The 17810-nt window shown below is 28.9% G+C and overlaps 2 protein-coding genes across 3 annotated transcripts in view; one reads left to right on the forward strand and one right to left on the reverse strand.

The window, feature by feature from the left end:
* wdp (Leucine rich repeat protein windpipe) overlaps positions 1-11522 on the forward strand; it is a 42244-nt gene extending 30722 nt beyond the window's left edge. The window contains exon 3 of the mRNA XM_077433352.1: positions 7586-11522. Coding sequence (XP_077289478.1) covers positions 7603-9723 — 2121 coding nt within the window. The 5' untranslated portion in view covers positions 7586-7602 and the 3' untranslated portion in view covers positions 9724-11522. The remainder of the gene's footprint in view (positions 1-7585) is intronic.
* A 1629-nt stretch (positions 11523-13151) lies between these two features.
* LOC143913424 (uncharacterized) lies at positions 13152-17297 on the reverse strand. Of its 2 annotated transcripts, XM_077433198.1 has the most exons (4): positions 17039-17274; positions 16842-16955; positions 16540-16769; positions 13620-16361 (listed from the first exon to the last, which is right to left on the reverse strand). In XM_077433198.1, the coding sequence occupies exons 2-4, from the start codon at positions 16879-16881 to the stop codon at positions 14409-14411; spliced, it is 2223 nt and encodes a 740-aa protein (XP_077289324.1). In that variant the 5' UTR covers positions 16882-16955; positions 17039-17274; the 3' UTR covers positions 13620-14408. The 2 variants fall into 2 exon arrangements, with proteins under 2 accessions (XP_077289332.1, XP_077289324.1); XM_077433206.1 differs by lacking the exon at positions 16842-16955 and having other exon boundaries at positions 13152-16361; positions 17039-17297.
* Between the last annotated feature and the right edge of the window lie 513 nt (positions 17298-17810).

Raw genomic sequence — 17810 nt, forward strand, 5'->3', positions numbered from 1 at the left:
TCGTAACTAGGCAACGTTGTATGTAACGCACATGTTGTCTGTGCTTTAACAATATCACGCTATTAAGACATTATTGAATAAAAAATAAATTGCAATGATATATGTAATAACATTGTTCGATAGTGTTACATTTGTACTTTTGTGTTTTAACCTAAAGAAATACTGACTGTCTGAAAAAGCATCCTTTTATTTGAATATTGTCTGCGAACATGCTATTGCGACAATCGTTGTAATTATGCTGGCAAGTTTACAATTATTGTAATTAATTATAGCAAGAATTCAGAACTCGTAATACTTTTTATTGGAGCGAAGCCATCCGAAAAGCGATTGGTTTATTTAAAAATCGCAATTTCTGTGTCATTTTTATTCAAATATTTTTATTATCTCCTGTTGAATTCACATGTTTCTTGGTATACTTTAAATTTTATTCGAAATACGGTCTTTATTTGAAGGTTTTTAATTTTGTCGACACAATCGTTGGCGTGATTATTTTCACACGTTGCACTTTCTCAACGTCAAAACGCACATCTTACAACATTTGCGCAATGCACTTATGCACTGCAGGTTGTTATATAAAAGTCTTCGCATAAAATAAAAATAGAGACAACGCAAGGTTCAAAACAACGCTCTCATTAATTTTGTTTATGTTTAGAAATGAAAACCAAAACTGTTTTGCAAATTTTGAATGTCACTTATTTCGAATTATATGAAAATATAGTTTATTTATTTGTACGCACAGTGAGATTTACTCTTGAGCAACCGTTAGAAAGTTTAAGCAGGAAATAATATTGAAACGGATTCAAGGATATCAAAAACGGGAGTAAATTGGGTGTTGAAACAATAAATCAACGTATGTGTTTTTAGGCCAAATTAACATCTTCCAATAAAGAAAAATTAAATACATGCATAAAATGCATGTATTTAATTTTTATATGTAAATTATTTAGTATAATTATTATTTAATTTATGAATTTATGAAGATAGTTATATTTGTACTCTCGGTTATCCGGGTGCAGGTTATCCGGTTTGCGGATTATCCTTTGAAATAAATTATTTTTTTTTTATTTCATTGAAAACGCTTGCATCCTTAAAAGAAAAGTTTACTCCCGGGCACATATCATCTAAAGGGCGTATTACAATCATGTGTTAGGAAAATGCACCAGAAATTAATAAAATTAAACTTTAAGAAATCGAAAAATCAAAAAAACCTGGATCATTTGAGAGGACTGAAATAAGAAATATTCCTATTGATTATTATAACCAACGAGGATCTGGATGAATAGAGAGATCTTCGAAGATTGGTTCAAGACTTTTTTTTTTATATCTTTATTTCAACTGGAAGTGGTACTTTTTACTCTAGAGTTTCGACTTTCTTAAAATTTTTCCCGACCTTTCGGCGCCTTTAAATGAAATGTCATATCTATAAGTTTTAGTTTGATACCATGTAACATACATACATATATGTACATATGTAACATTTAATGAAGATCCGTGAATCAGAAGTGGCAGTTTACTGTTGTTCGATTTTTCTTCTACTATGTTTTCGACCCTTTAAATATGTGTATTCTTCACGAGAAAATTCAAGTATAATCTTTGTATCAATGTTATGACAATTCGATAAGCCGGAAATGGGATTTTTTTCCTCTTAGAAAAGTAAAAAATGTTGTGATCACGCGATTTTTTCCACATCACTGAGTGCATCAAGCTGAAATTTTACATCAGTATTATTTATGTACTAACTTTGTTGTACAGTTGATAAGGTTTTGGTTAGAATTCGTAAACCGGAAGTAGTAATAAAAAAAAAATAATATTTCATTATTTTATTTTGACCTTTTAAGTTATTTCTATCGTCTTGATATTTTGTATTTATAATATTTCTAGTGATTTTTAGTAAAACTAAATTTTAGTAAACATTTTTGAACTAAATTCGAATACTGGAAGTAGAACTTTTGTCGTATTGAAAATCAGAAATGTGTTATTCCCTACATTAGCGCTCAAACGAGAACGTGCCCATAGCCAGTATGTACATACATACATATGTATGTATGCATCATTATCGAATTTTGTTTTTGACACTTATTATGTATGTATATTCCCCAAATGTAGTCATGGGTTGATCCGAATTGTTAAAAGCTTTTCTTTAATTATCACACAAAATTATAGTCTCGAGATGTTGTAATTCAATAAGCATCCAACAGTGCTAAAATATGACATGTTACTATTCGTTTACGAATAGTTTCACTTACTTAGGCATTTTAGCACAATGTACTAACTAGAGATACGAAAACATGTTTACATGTATATATATACATATATGTATAGCTCAAAAGTATGTCATGCTAGTTAAGCCTTGTACAAACTACCTAACTTTATGTCTCCATATTTCAGTTATACGTATTATATTGTTTGATAGGATTTTACAAAACAAAATTTATCGTTAAATATACGAGTACATAGCATTATACGATTTCGTGGAAGTTAAGTTGAACTAATGTAATATTTATGGAATGGTAACTTGAGAAAAGTTGCGGTTTTACTAATATTTAAACCACGCATTTAAGTGAATAGTTGCGGTTATCTTAGTATCATTTTCATATCGCATTATGTATATGTACTTAAAAAAGATTGAGTCTCTAATGTTAAAAGAGTCAATACAATCGTTTTGTCGTGTGCATATCACCATCTCTATTGATGTCATTGTTTCCATCCATAGTTATGAGGCTGAATGTCGGTGGAAATTGAAAGATTTGTACTTCCTCCACATATTAAGATATGTATAGCGAAATTTTTTTCTACCCAGTGTCGAGATCGTAGACAATTTATATTTTTATATTTATTTATTATAGACTATATTTACATAAAAAATATTACATAAATGTAGTCTCATTACACAATGTGAGCAACTCGATAATTATTATATTGATATGCATTTTAACTAATAATAAATCAAGGCACATTTTCAAACATGCACGTGTGAAATATATAAATTTGAGTTTTAAATTAAAGATTCACTTGATAACTTTTGTAGTTTCACTGTACAAAATGTATACTTTAATACAATCAAATATCCCTAAATGTGTTTTTAACAAAGTTCTGCTATATTATATGTATTTCATTCGAAATTACTGTTGGTATAGCAATATTTACCCTTTATCAGTAGATATAGCTTATCACCTCCTATCACTAATAGTAGACAGAGCGTGTTTGCTTTATATATGTACGTATGTATGTATGTACATATAACACACAATGAACAGTTTTGTGAAAGCTGTATAATAATTATTTCACTAATCTTTCAAAAATGCATTATTGTGAACAACAGGATGCATTTATCTTATGTGGACTTGAACTTGAACTTCTCCTTATTAATGAAATAACCGAGTTAACAACTTATCATATTTTAGAATACTGATAAAAACATAAGGATCTTTCATCTTCATTGTTAATATCATCAATTGAGTTGTTTGTATTTTGATCTTGAATGTGTACTGCGATGTCTGCTCTACACATATAGCGTTGATGAGATACAATCAAAAGTTCAGTAGCCCGATCCCGTGTCGTTGATATGATCCGCCTCCAGATTTCTTCAGCCTATGTAACTGTTTTGCCAATTTGGTTCACACGACCCGTCCGTTCCATCACATAACTAATTGGATACTTCTGCATGCAGAACGTTCTCGCCACTAATCCGTGATCGCAGCTCCTTCAACCGTATTTACTGATATCAATTACCGAATGAAAAATTAAATATGCTTGCAATTGTTTTTGGCAGTTGTCAAACTTATAAATTAAAAAAAATAAAATTAATGGAAGTACCCGTCGACTTCTGAATGTTTTAGTTAGAGAAACAGTGTTTCAGGTATGGAGGTCGCTTTCGTCATAGAAACAATAACACTGGGGTCATTTATATCAATTTGGGAGACCCTGTCATTTCAAATGTTCTCAACGCTCAAATGGACAAATAACCTATTTGTGAGTAGCTCGGTTGAAATTGTACTCATACATATTTGCAGGAGAAAAAGTCTTATTAACAATATATACATATGTACATAAGTTCACAACTTCGTAGTGATTTTGGAGAATGGCCAAAACGCTATGATGAAAGGTCCATATTATATTCTGTTTCATGCGATTGTTATGAATGGAACATTTTGTGAATGATTTATATTTAACCGGATATCAACTTTTTAAGTTGAACTAACGTCCACTTCAAATCGATCGTATTATCACTCTTATCTTAGTTTGATTTTAAAAGGTAAATATTTGAATATTTTTGAAAAAGACTTCAGATAATGCGTATTACAAATCCGGCAAATAAAAGTTTTCGTATATGTACATATCTATACTACAAGGTACTTCATACTGAATAAAATTACAATACCTTGGTAACTTCTGGTGTTAGTTTTATCAGTCGATTTGTTAGTTACCCTAGAAACTGGTGTTAATTTGTATAACTTGTGTGAAAATGGGAGTTAGATGAAGAAATTACTTCTGGTTATTGTAGTAGCAATTTTCTGGAAATAACTTTCACCGCTTAACAATTTCTGGCAATAAGAGCGCAGTTAATTTATTGTTGTTACCTTGATGTTTTAATGGATTAATTATTTGAAAATAACAGTATAATACTAATAAGATATATGTATGTAAATGTACATACATACATAAATGTGTGTATATCTCCACTGGAAGTACATTTAGAAATTCAAATATCTAATCATGAATTCCTATAATTGTTTTTTAGCTTGTTACATTTGATTTTATTAGCTCTAATTTGTGATAACTTAATATATATGTATGTACTATGTACGCATATTCATCAATAATTGAGCCATTATATTTGAAAATGACGGAAGTCTAATTTTCAATTCCAAAAAAACTATTTCTGTTTGACAGTCAATTATTTCTTTTAATTCGGTATACATACATACACATATTTCCAGAATCTCGGAAAAGCAGAATAAACGTATTACAGGCCATCAGTATTGTTAAATATTTTTAAATGCAAAACATGATATTGTTTTGAGAAATCTTTCTCGAAATGAAGAAAATATGACTTATGCCACTTTCAAATACATACATATGTATAACGGCTCAATTATACGGTTTAAATATTATTGTAATTCAACATTGAAATAGAATATGTATGTACATATGTATATAGGAATGTATTCTTGTTTATAATATTAAGGTCAACTGGTCAATTTTGCTGCATTCCAATATAACTTTGCTTTAGTTTATTAATATTTGCAATTTCTACTAGACGGTTCATTGTCAAACGGCACATGTCCACTTGGCTAGATGTCAGTACTATTTTTACTGGCCTGCATTGCCTCGACCTTGCCACATGACACATATTTACACTTTCGTCGCATACTAATCGCGCATATCGTCTTTCACATTCATTCGAACCGATGAGCTATTTTTAAACCAATTTCTTCCCTATTGTACGCACATGCATTCGGTGCATATAATACATCGCACTTTTGGTTAGGTTTCTTCGATCTCTCAATCAGCTCCAAGTGCTCCCGTGTCAGCAACAATTGGTGCAATTGGTCGATGAGCTGGTTGGAGACCGGATGGCGTATATTACTGCTATTTTGGTGTTTGTTACGACGTTGTCCCACATTTCTCTTATCATGACCTTCAATTTTCTATTCTTGATGGCTCCTATTACTTGTAGAATGTTTGAATAATCATCAAGTGCATCATGAACTTTATTTCAGATACAAAGTTATAAATTATAGCTATATATGTATATATATATATATATATATATATATATATATATATATATATATATATATATATATATATATATATATATATATATATATATATATATATATATATATATATATATATATATATATATATATATATATATATATATATATATATAACGTATAACTTATAATGATGATTAGTAATAAAGACAGAAAGATTTAAAATCCACATGAAATTGGCACCTCCACATTGTTTCAAATCATTGTCTATTATTTTTATCCCACTATGTATTTATAATAATTTGTACTATACAATCTATTATTAAATAAAATAGTAAAATTTTGGTTACAATTGACGAAAAAACATGTTGTCTTGATTACATTGCTTTGATATGCCAAAATTAATACTAGGCAATTTTCAATAATACATATGTATATTACAATTCAGTATGTACATAGGTTCAAACATTTTGTATTTCATTAAAATGTTCAACATCAGCTGAATTATTTAAATAACCCCAATGTGTGCGATCATTCTAAAAAATACTTACCAGATAGAAATAGTGTTGATGCTTTGACAAATTTGTATTTCCGTTGATGGTGGTACCATTGACGCGATTGGTACTCGGGGAGTGTTAAAATTAGTTACGTTTAAGTACTCGATAGTCATACATACATATTTTCAATTCCTGATGAATTAGAATTATCCTTGAAAATGGTGACTGAGCGTTTTGTCAGGATGCAGGATGCTGAGATGATTATTATTGCATAGCCAGGTACCAGATTGAAGGAAAGGTCAAACTTGTTACATGGCAATAATGTGGTGCTTCCTTCTTGTGAATGAAGCTAACTTGCTATAGTATTTGTATTTATTTTCCGTAATTTTATAACCCACATGTTATATATTACTAAAAAATGTAAATTAGAAATTTTTTAAAGTTTTAATTTTAGAAAAAATAAAGTACATATGTATGTACATACATAATAAAATAGGATCTGTCCGATTTATTATAATATTTTATTTTTTACCATTTGGTTACTTTATTGTAGTGCTTCCAATCCCAGAAGATTTCTTCAGCACCGGGATTGCGGTGCTGGGAATTTTCGATCTCGGGATCCCGGTGCTAACACCGGAAAATTAAATGTATAAGAAAAATAAACCCCTCAAAATGGATAAGTTTCAAAACTGTAGGAAGACTGTAGGAATACATACTGAATCGTTAGCGAAGTGAAACATAGAATAGGCTTGTAAAAATGATCAATTGCATATTATCATTCCAGCGATCAATTCCCAAGTTTTGCATCCATACGTAATCATTGGCAAAACACTTTGAGCGATGATCTTTATCTTCAGGCAAATTAGCATTTTAGATTTGAGCCGGCAAATATATTTTACAAAAATAAAAATAAATGTAAATTAGAAACTTTCAAGAGATAATTAAAGTGAACTTTGTATTTTGAGGTTTAAAACATTTGAGCGTGTATTTATTTTAATTGTATCTGTTAATTTTGAGATTAATCTCTGACCCCTGACTTGGACGTTGACTTGTTTCATACAGTATGTAATTATGATACAGAGTCACGTCTTGACTAATAATTGCACTTAAGTTAGCTGCAACATAACAATTATGATTAATGTTTAAGTCGCATTTACATATATATGAATCTAGATAGTTTATTTATCTAATAATTCACAGGAAGTAATTAACAAATTAATAAATTTGATCACATTTTTATATAAACTTAAACGAATTGAATTTCATGTACATTTTTTTTTGATTTTATGTATTAAATAATTTTTTTTATGAAATAAAATGTATTTAAATACTCTTTATACTAATGTATCAATTTTTTGATTTCAGACAAACAAAATCAAAAAATGTGGCTACGAACGTGTTTATGCCTGTTGGTTATAGTGGTCTGCGGAGCAGTTAGCGTTAATTCTCCAGAGATTTCATTTCTGCAATGTCCTGATGCTTGCCGATGTCTCACCACTCCTGAGGGTCTTCACAAAGCATCATGTTTTAGCGCACCATATCTTAAAAAATTCTCTCAAAATAATAAACATCACAACATAAATATTTTAGACCTATCATACAGTAATATAACAAAGATCAACGATGATCTTGATAAGTTTACAGAACTTGTGTCCTTAGATTTGTCTAGCAATAGCATTAAATATCTTAATAGATTTTTACCAAACTCCAAAAAATTAGTATATTTAGATTTAAAAAATAATTTGTTAAAAAAATTTAGTGCGTCGGTAGTTCCAAGGAGTGTAAGTTCTTTAAATTTACAAAATAACTTCCTTGAAAATGTGCCATCAGATTTGTATTTGCTAAAAGATCTTGAACATTTAGAGTTGAAAGGTAACCCAATTCACTGTTCCTGTGAAAATGTGAAAATATTTAATAAATTGCTAAGTCATCATATTGTTATTGATGATGTAACATGTGTACTCCCATCATACAAGAAAGGAAAAAGCATGGTAACATTGAAAATATCAGACGTTTGTTCAAAGGAAAATAAAAAGGTTGAATTTGTACCTGAACTTTTGGAGGATATGATGTTTGGCGATGCACCAGCTGATGCTGAAGTTTTTGGAACATTGACTACTAATAAGAAATTAATGGAAGTGTCAGAAGAAAGTATTCTTAATGGGGAAACGTGGGAAGGAACAGGGAGTCATGCCGATAATGACGATGATAAAGAATTTTATGGTGTTGTTACTGAAGAGTCTACGCATTCCAGCATCAGTTCTGATCCATTTTTAGAAGCTTCTGGAGATGATGAATTAATACCTTACACTCACAGTGAAATTCCACCCATTTCACCCAAAAATGATTCATTAAGTGGTGATGGTGTTGAAGAATTTGGATCGGGTGATAGTGGTTCAGGAGGGTTAATGATACCTATACTTTTCAGTACATCTGAGCCAAATAATGAAGATGATTATATAGAAGGTAGTGGAAATCTTGAAAATGAGACTACCACCACAGAATTGTACATCACCGGATTATTTAATCCATTTTATTTGGGCGCTCATGAATTAAATGATACAATAGTAGAACCATTGGACATACCTGAACCTGAAAGACCCAAAGTATACCTAGGAACACCTGAATGGGAAATAGAAGCTGAGGTTACTACCAGAATGGAAATTTCAACTAGTGTAGCCCCAATTCCAAAATCTGCAATAGAGGTACAAGATGATATTATTAAAAAAGAAGTTCCTAAATTAGATGCAGAAGAGATATCAAGGAATAAAATGGGTTCAGATTCTGGAGAATATTCTGAAGAATCAAAACCACACCAGGCAAAGACTTCCGTTGGAACTTATATTTGTATTGGAATAATATTAGCTTTGCTTGTTGGTTTAATCGCACTTACTTTGATAAAAGGAAGAATCAGAAAAGATAGGGACCGTAGAAATACTAGACAGCAGAAAAATGATATAGAAAAAGGAGCAAAGGAAATGGTTGATATGAATAAATCTCTTTTGGGAAAACCGGCTATCATTCCAGAAGCAAAGGATAAAAAGTCAAATGGTAATTATGAACGTGTACCTACATTTGAAACATTAAAAAAGTCAGAAAATGGAAATGTTCTTGATAGTGCACCGCAACGAAAAAATAACACTGAAGAACCGAAAACTACAGATGATAATCAAAAACCAAATAAACTTGAACCAGTGAAAAATGGAAATACAAAGACTGATATACCTACAGATGCACCGCCAATTAATTGTGTAACTCCCACCAAATCTGAATTAGATGGCCCACATTTAGAACGGAACGGTTTTGCCGATCCTGATTTATTGCTATCTCCTACTGAATATATTCCAGTATACAGTCCAGACATGGGAAGAGTAAAAATTAAATTAACCGAAACGCAAAAGCCTAAAACACCAGTACTCATCAACAGAAGTAGGTCTAATGCTGGTGATATAATTATCACCCCTGCCGTTGAACAAATTTCACCCAGCAAAAGTATGACTTGATTTAGAAACATCACTTTATGAAAAAAGTGTAAATTGTCATTCTTGATGCGTAGATCGATCATTTAACTCGAATTATTAATGTTATATGTGATTTGAAATCATTTTCGCAATAGCTTATATAAACTTTAAATATTAATACATACTTTATTTACCATTATTCCTAAGCAATGGTTTTATAAATACTTATTGAAGTGACGTGAAATATAAAAGAAGGTATCTTATTTTAGACTGAGCATTGATCATATTTTGGCTTTAAAATTGTCAATTGTATTTGAAGAAATTTGAAATGATGTTATGTGACGTGTATATACATTTTCAAAATAATTTCTTTTTTAATATGTTTAACTCAAGTAACAAACAAAAATTCACACATTGTATGTATATATATGATGTATTTTTAGAACATTTTTTAGTTGAATTTTCTGCCAAAGTTATTAGTAATCTTGTCATTGTGTCCTAAATTTTAAATTCTTTTTGTTTATTTTTGCTACATTTTATGTAGGTCTAATTTAAAATTTAAGGGATGTAATAGATTTTTATTTTATTTTCAATATTTTAAAGATGGAATTTGGTGTAATTTTCATTTATTATTATTTCTCGGTACTTAGTAAGAGAATGAATAAGTAAAATATTAGTCCAATCTTGAAATTTACACTTTAGAACATGCATGCATAGTAAAAATATATTAGGTATTGCTGTCTGTGTTAGCAGAATAAACGATAGATTTTGGTCATAAAATTATTTTCAAAACAATAATTTGTCGATTGCATCTGAAAAAGCGGCGAAAGTGATATTTTCTGCGATTCTGATAAAATCTTATAGTGTACTTTTGTTAACTAAAGCTTTGTGAAGAAAGTTCCTCATTGAGAACAATGAATTTGTGATATGTCATTAATGTAGACTTAAATGATGAATTAAGCATTCTCGTGTTATAATTACATATTATGTATACTGTATGTTTTCATGGTAGGCTTTATCAAAAACTATGTATTTTTATTATTCAAGTACATACACACCTTTATAATATGTATACATTCATATACATATGTATATGTACATATGTACATACATACATACATACATACATAAATACATATATGAAAGTTACGTTTTTAATATCAAAAAGTGTTAAAAATGCATTTGTATTTATTTATTTTTTAACTCACATATTTTAATTAATACACAATTTCATTGCACTTTATTATATGTATGTATAAAAATCACAATTTTTTGTAATTAATACTTTTTAATTATGTATGAACGAAGTCTGAAATTGTCTGGTCATGTATTTTTTACATAAACAAAATAACGAGTTGTTGTGTAATTCATAATCAAATTTTGTATACAACCAGTATACAAAAATGCTAAAATGGATGTAAATTAATACACCAAGAAAACATCTTAAGACAAAATCCTGAGGTATATCCTAATAATTATGTATTGTACATTTATTTTTCGGAGATAGTATATTGCATCGTTGCACATAATTTTAAGTACGTTAACTATTTATTTAAAATTACAATTATTTTCAATAGACCTATAAATACTTCCATATTTTTTATTAAAATTGAAATTTATTTAATTTCAAATGATATAAATATTGCTACATATTATATATACATAACTGTGTGTGCTATAATTTTATCTCGCTTATATGTAAATATGATGCATCTGTTGTTTAATAATTTTGTTTTAAACGAACATTTTGAATTTCGACCTAAGATTGTATTTATGTACTATTGTAAAATGATAGATAAATTATGTTGTAATATGTGAATGAGAATAAAATCGTTTTTGATAAAATTATATATTTTTTTTTATCATAGACTTTTTATTATCTTGTACAAATATCAATTAAAATTTGAATGAATGATTTGTGTTTTTGAATGAATCATCGGTGAATTTGAAAGAACAATGGTGTTGGAATTTATCAAACACAGGAAGACTGTTACTAGAACCACAAATACAGGATAACCTTTTTTTTTCAAATCCAAAGCCAGGAATTTTTAAATTCAAAAATATTTCTAAATTATTATGCATCAGATTAGATAATCATGGATGCACAATTAACCTTACTAATAAATTTTCTTGAATGCTGTTATAAAATTCTAAACAAGACTGGTTAAAATTATACTTAGTGATTTTAAAGTTGAATATTTGTTTGCTCAAAAATCGTTCGGCAGGTGTATTTTTTCCTGGCAAACAGAAACAATTTTCGACTAATTTGCCAATATGGAGAGGAATTTTGTAGGAGACATTATTTATTATTTCGCTAAGGCTTTGAATATTTTAATCCATCTATTAGATTAAAAAGTGAACTGGTTTTATCTATGACTTAACAGGACGGGTCTACTCTGTTCGAACGATACTCGTTCGACTGAAACGGATTTGAACAGGAGTTTGTATACATATATCAGGGCTGTGGAGTCATAGCATTTCAAGTGGAGTCAGAGTCGGATTCGTAAATAATAGTAAGTGAAACGTAAAGGAGGTTTGTAAAAATCAACTGACTCGGACTACGTTTTATTATTTTTTTGAATTAGTAGTATTCCGCTATGCGTCAACTAGCGTCTCTAATTTTATTGTAGTAAATCGTCTAATAAATTGGAATTTAATAATTTCTTTATAAAAATCATTAATTCAAATTATGTCAAAAAATAAAATCGTTGAAGTGCTCATATTTTGATGTATTCTGGCCAAAACGGATGTTTCCTCGTCTCATACTTTTTTATTAAATTGATTTGTTTGTGTATGAAAACACATATACATACTATGTATGCACTTTTATTTATACCTATTTATTTCATTACCGATAATTCAGCTAATTGGGTAACATGTAAAATTTTAGTGATTTTTTAAATTCCTTTAATTTTTTTATGTTTTGAAAATTGTTGGAAAGAAAAGTCCATCTTACTAAATACGTTCAAGTTGGAGTTGGAGTTTGAAGTCGGAGTTGGAGTCGAATCATAAAATAAAGCCGGAGTCGGAGTTGGTAAATTAATTCTTACTAAATTTTGTTAATAGTCAATATTTACCTTGCAAAATAAGTTTTTAACTGTGTTTTTTATATGTTTTTTATCCCTAATATCTAGCAGACGAGGAATTTATAAATTCCGAGTTTCGCTCAAAAAAACCGGGCACACAACCAGGAAAGATACCCAAAAAACCAGTACTGTACTGGTAAAACCAGCACGAATGGCCACCTTACAGAAATAGTTCATCAACATAATATAATTCAATGGACCGAATACAATAATATAATTCATCTAATTAGGTTTTTTTTTTATAATAAAATGTACTAACCGAAAATTACTTAGTTAATTTGTAAATTGGAACGAGCTAGGTTTTCAAAAACATTTATTGGGACTGAAAATTTTATGTAAACAAACATATACGTAGAGAATTGGGTTATACTTAAACAGCAAAATCTCAGAATGATAAAAATATTATATATTTATAAAATTAATAAACAGAGAAAAAACAAAATTATTATGAAAGATAAAAGACGGCCTGTCACATATTAATTCTATATATGAGCCGTTATATTTGAAAGTGGTAGACGTCCAATTTTCAGTTCCATAAACAATATTTCTGTTTGACTTAATTCACAAATTCTTATCACTTCTTTTAATTCTATATGTTCAGAATCTTGGAAAATTAGAATAAACGTATTACAGGCCACTAGTATTTTTAAATATTGTTAAATGCAAAACATTATATTTAATATTTCAAGAGATATTTCTCGAAATGGCGATGAGTGGACTTTTGGCACTTTCAATTTTAACGGCTTATATAATACATACATACATACATATATGCACATACTCATTTCACGTATGACTACATATATTTATATTAGTTTTATACATTTTTTATTTTGACTATTTTTTATAGTTATCGTATATTTTATTACAGCACTCAATTTGTGATATAAAAAATCTTGAATATTTTTGTTGCTATAATACTTATGTATAATATTATACTCAGTATATCTATCATTCAACGGTTGGATTATTTAAAATTTTGTTTATCACATTTTTAAGAAATGGGTACATTAATCTAATTTATATTAGATTTTACTGTTATAATCATTTATTGGACGACACAAGGTACCTAATTAATAAAATGGTATTTTTCTCAAACGTGTATATACATATAATTTAAAAATTTTTATATGAATAGATTTGAATTCTGCGAATAATTTTGCCCGAAAGCTTGTAAATTTTTGATTGATAAAAAATTTTTGAAACATTGATCCATCTTGGTAAGTTCAACTAAATGATATATAATTAAGACCAAAAATTTATGTGAGAACACACTTAATATAACATACATACATATTATTTATTTATTTATTCAAAAATCAATGGACAAAAGTTGTAGAAATGCTTAAAAATAAAGAATAAATGTAACAAAATAACATCTGAGCCCAATTATTGATTTTTACAAATTATGTATATAAAATTATGCATAGAGATAAACAAATGAAAAAGAAATTATTATGTTATATATCCCTTTGAATGTAAAAAGTAATCCAATGAAATTTTTTTTTTTTTAATATGAATTACCACATCTTAATTTAAAATTTGTATTATTTAATAATGGCTATATTATCACACATGTATTTACTAATCTTTAAAACTATTATTATGGGTACTGCATGCAATAATTCATAATAATTTTATCTACAAATCGCTTTCGTGCAAGCGAGTCATGGTATCTGTTTCTTCATGTAATGACTGAACTTCTTCGCTATTAGTATTGTTGATTTCATGGGTCGATTGAGATCTGTTTCTACCTCCCTCATTGTCTCTTTTTCTAGGTCGTCTATTTTTTTGTCTTTCTTCAAAGGTGATATTTTCCTCCAGTAAATCGCCACTGGATCTAGTTCGACGGCGAGCTCTTTTTTTTTGCTTCTTTTGGCTGGTATTAAGATCAGATAGCGAATGAAATGATCCGTCTAATTTCGGCATTAGTAATGCCTCATTGTAACTTGGAGGCGAAATTAAATCTCTAGGGTCTGGTGCATTTCTCTGTTCTTCTTGTTCTCGGCGCATTTGTATCTCCCGGATGCGTTCCCTTTCTTGTGTTGTTATCCTTTGTCTCTCTACTTCTTCTTCAACAACTCTTTTACGCATTGTGCGTCGCACCATAAATAAAACAATGAAACATAAAAAGAAAGCACCCAATATTACTAATAAAAAGTTTACAGCTTTACCATTTTGAGTAACAATACTCGGGTACCAAGATTGGTGACACGCTTTTAACCAAATATCTCCACTTACATTTGAAGGACTGTGACATGTCAAAGTGTTAATATCCCATACTTTAGGAGGTTGATTTATTAAATATTGGAAGAATAGTTTCATCTCTTCGTCATAGCAATCACAACGCCACATGTTATCATGAAGACTGATTTCTAGGATTTTATTATTCTTAGAAAAATAAGATGTTCTCCATGTTGAGGTAAAACGATTTCCAGATAAATGTAATGTGGTTAACTCTGGTAGAGATTGAAAAGTCATATTATCGATAATACTTAAACGATTATAGCTCAAATCTAATGTCTGTAGAGATTTTGATTTTAAGTTGGGTATATAACTAATTAAATTTCTTGATAAATTCAAATCCAAAAGAGAAGATATATATTGAAAAGCATCATATTCCAGAAACTGTAATTCACATAGACTAAGGTCTAAAGACACTATAGATGTAGAACGTATTCTGTTGATATTTGATAGGTAGTTTCTGGATATTATCAATTCAGTTAAATTTGACATAGGTAAAAACACATCGTCATGTAAGTCAGGTATAAGATTAATAGAAAGGTTTAATTGCTTTAACGAATTTAAACCTTGAAATGCATTCTGATGAACGATTCCTATGGCATTTGAAGATAGATCTAAATACTCTAACCGAGAATTGTTATTGAAAGCTCCTGAAGGTAAAATTCTTATCATATTTCCTCTGAGTAGTACTATTTCTAGATTAGGTAGTCCATGTAAGTTAACTCCATCCATATTGCAAAAAGATAAATCAAAATATTTAAGTGATATTGAACTAAGATAATTGTCCTTTCTTAGTATCAGTCTGTAATTGTTAGATATATCCATGTTAGTCAAAAGTGGCAAATAGTTAAAAAAATCTGGAGAAAGATAGCTTATAGCGCAATGACTGACATCAAGGAATTCCAAGGTCGGTGAAACAAATGGTACTATCCACCTCAAAGGGTTGTTACTCAATATCAACCTTTTCAGATTATTGAGTCTTTTGATGGGCATTGTTTTTCCAATACTTACAATTCCACAGTCACTTAATTCTAAAGTTTCTAATGTATTGCTTACTAGATATTCAGTTTCATTTAAATTCGAAAATGTTTTCAGATGATTATGAGACAATATTAATTTTCTTAAATCAATCGCTGGTTCGAGAATCTCATTTGGTTTGATATTTTCCCAACTTTCAATATAGTTTTTGGAGAGATCAAGCACTTTTAGCTGTCTCAAATTTGAAAGAGAATTTTTTCCTATTTTTTCTATCCGATTACCACTCATATTCAATTTCTCCAATTTAGTAAATGATTCAATCTCTGGAGGAATGCTTGTAAATAAATTATTTGAAAGATCAAGTTGAATTCTCTGAAAAGAAAAATGTTAATTTGAAATATAATCAAACAGCTGAATTTACTGTCATATTTAAAAAATAAAAATTTTGAACTGTATTCTAAATACATTTGATTCAATATTCGATTCCATTCGATTAGCAAAAATGTAAATGTAATAATAAAAAAAAATAAACAATATGAAATTTACTCACATCTTTGTCGAGGTTTTCGGGAAGTTGTTGAAGCTGTTTCCCAGAACAATCTGCATGTGACACATAATCAATGTCAAAATAACATTCACATTCGTCTGGGCAAAAAATATGACCAAGAGATGTGTTCCAAAAATATACGGCCATAATTAAAGAAAATACAGATATCCTCATTTTGATATATGATTTTACATAATAAAAAAAGTTAAATAGTTTCAAATTTACGTAGATACCTGAAAAGATAAACATTTTATATTTCAATATTAATGCTGAATTATTATATTATTATATTCGGATTTTCTTACATCCATCTGTATATGAACATACATACATACATATGTACATATATGCATGTATGTGTATGTAAGACAATTCATTGAATCATGTGAGTCATAGAATATGGTTTTTGTCGATTTGTTCTAGTGATTAACAAAGTTGTCAATCATATATTAATTAGGAATAAATTTTATTATATGTACATCAGTCAAAAATAATATTTTACCTAATTTGTAGATATATTTAATATAGGATAAAATATATTAAATAATGTTATCGAATTGATTACTCATCAGCTCTCTCATTGTTAAATCAGCGAAGAATCCGAGTGTATGTATATCCAACACATAACAATAGTTAATGTAATATAACTAGTTAGCTCACTTTTAATTTACATCATTGTCAATTTAGAAATACAATTAGAAACCAATATGAAGGTAATCAAACGACTAAACTGAAACTGTACGAGAACAGTTTTGAGGTGTGGATTTTGTTATATCTTATCAGTGTCCTAAAGATAATGCGTAGATATCGTGAAATTGCTAATCGTGTATACGTTGATATCATAACGCTATGTTCTATACATATATTTTAAAATGTTTTTACTTAATGTGTGTATAATAGTATCAATAGATGAAGATTTGAGATCGTGAGAAAATTCACATGTATCTAGAGCAGCGGTTTCCAAACTTGAAGCTACTACGCCTCCCTAAAAAAAATTGTTTTTCCGCGCCTCCCTACCTTTTATTTTTTAATAGATATAATAATATAGACACGATTTAAATAATGAACCTTTATTTAAAAAAAATCTCGAGATCGAATTTTCGCATGATCACAAAACTTCATCTATCGTTACTACGTACATAGATAAAGTAAAAAATATTGAACACGACAATAGACAGAATAATAAAAAGGTTTTGCTATAACATTAATTTATACGAACACGTATATTTATTTTTATATTAAAATACTAATTAAACTACATCTAACACATCAAA

This window comes from Arctopsyche grandis, chromosome 1 (assembly GCF_051622035.1).
Source record: "Arctopsyche grandis isolate Sample6627 chromosome 1, ASM5162203v2, whole genome shotgun sequence".
In the NCBI taxonomy this organism is placed as follows: Eukaryota; Metazoa; Arthropoda; class Insecta; order Trichoptera; family Hydropsychidae; genus Arctopsyche; species Arctopsyche grandis.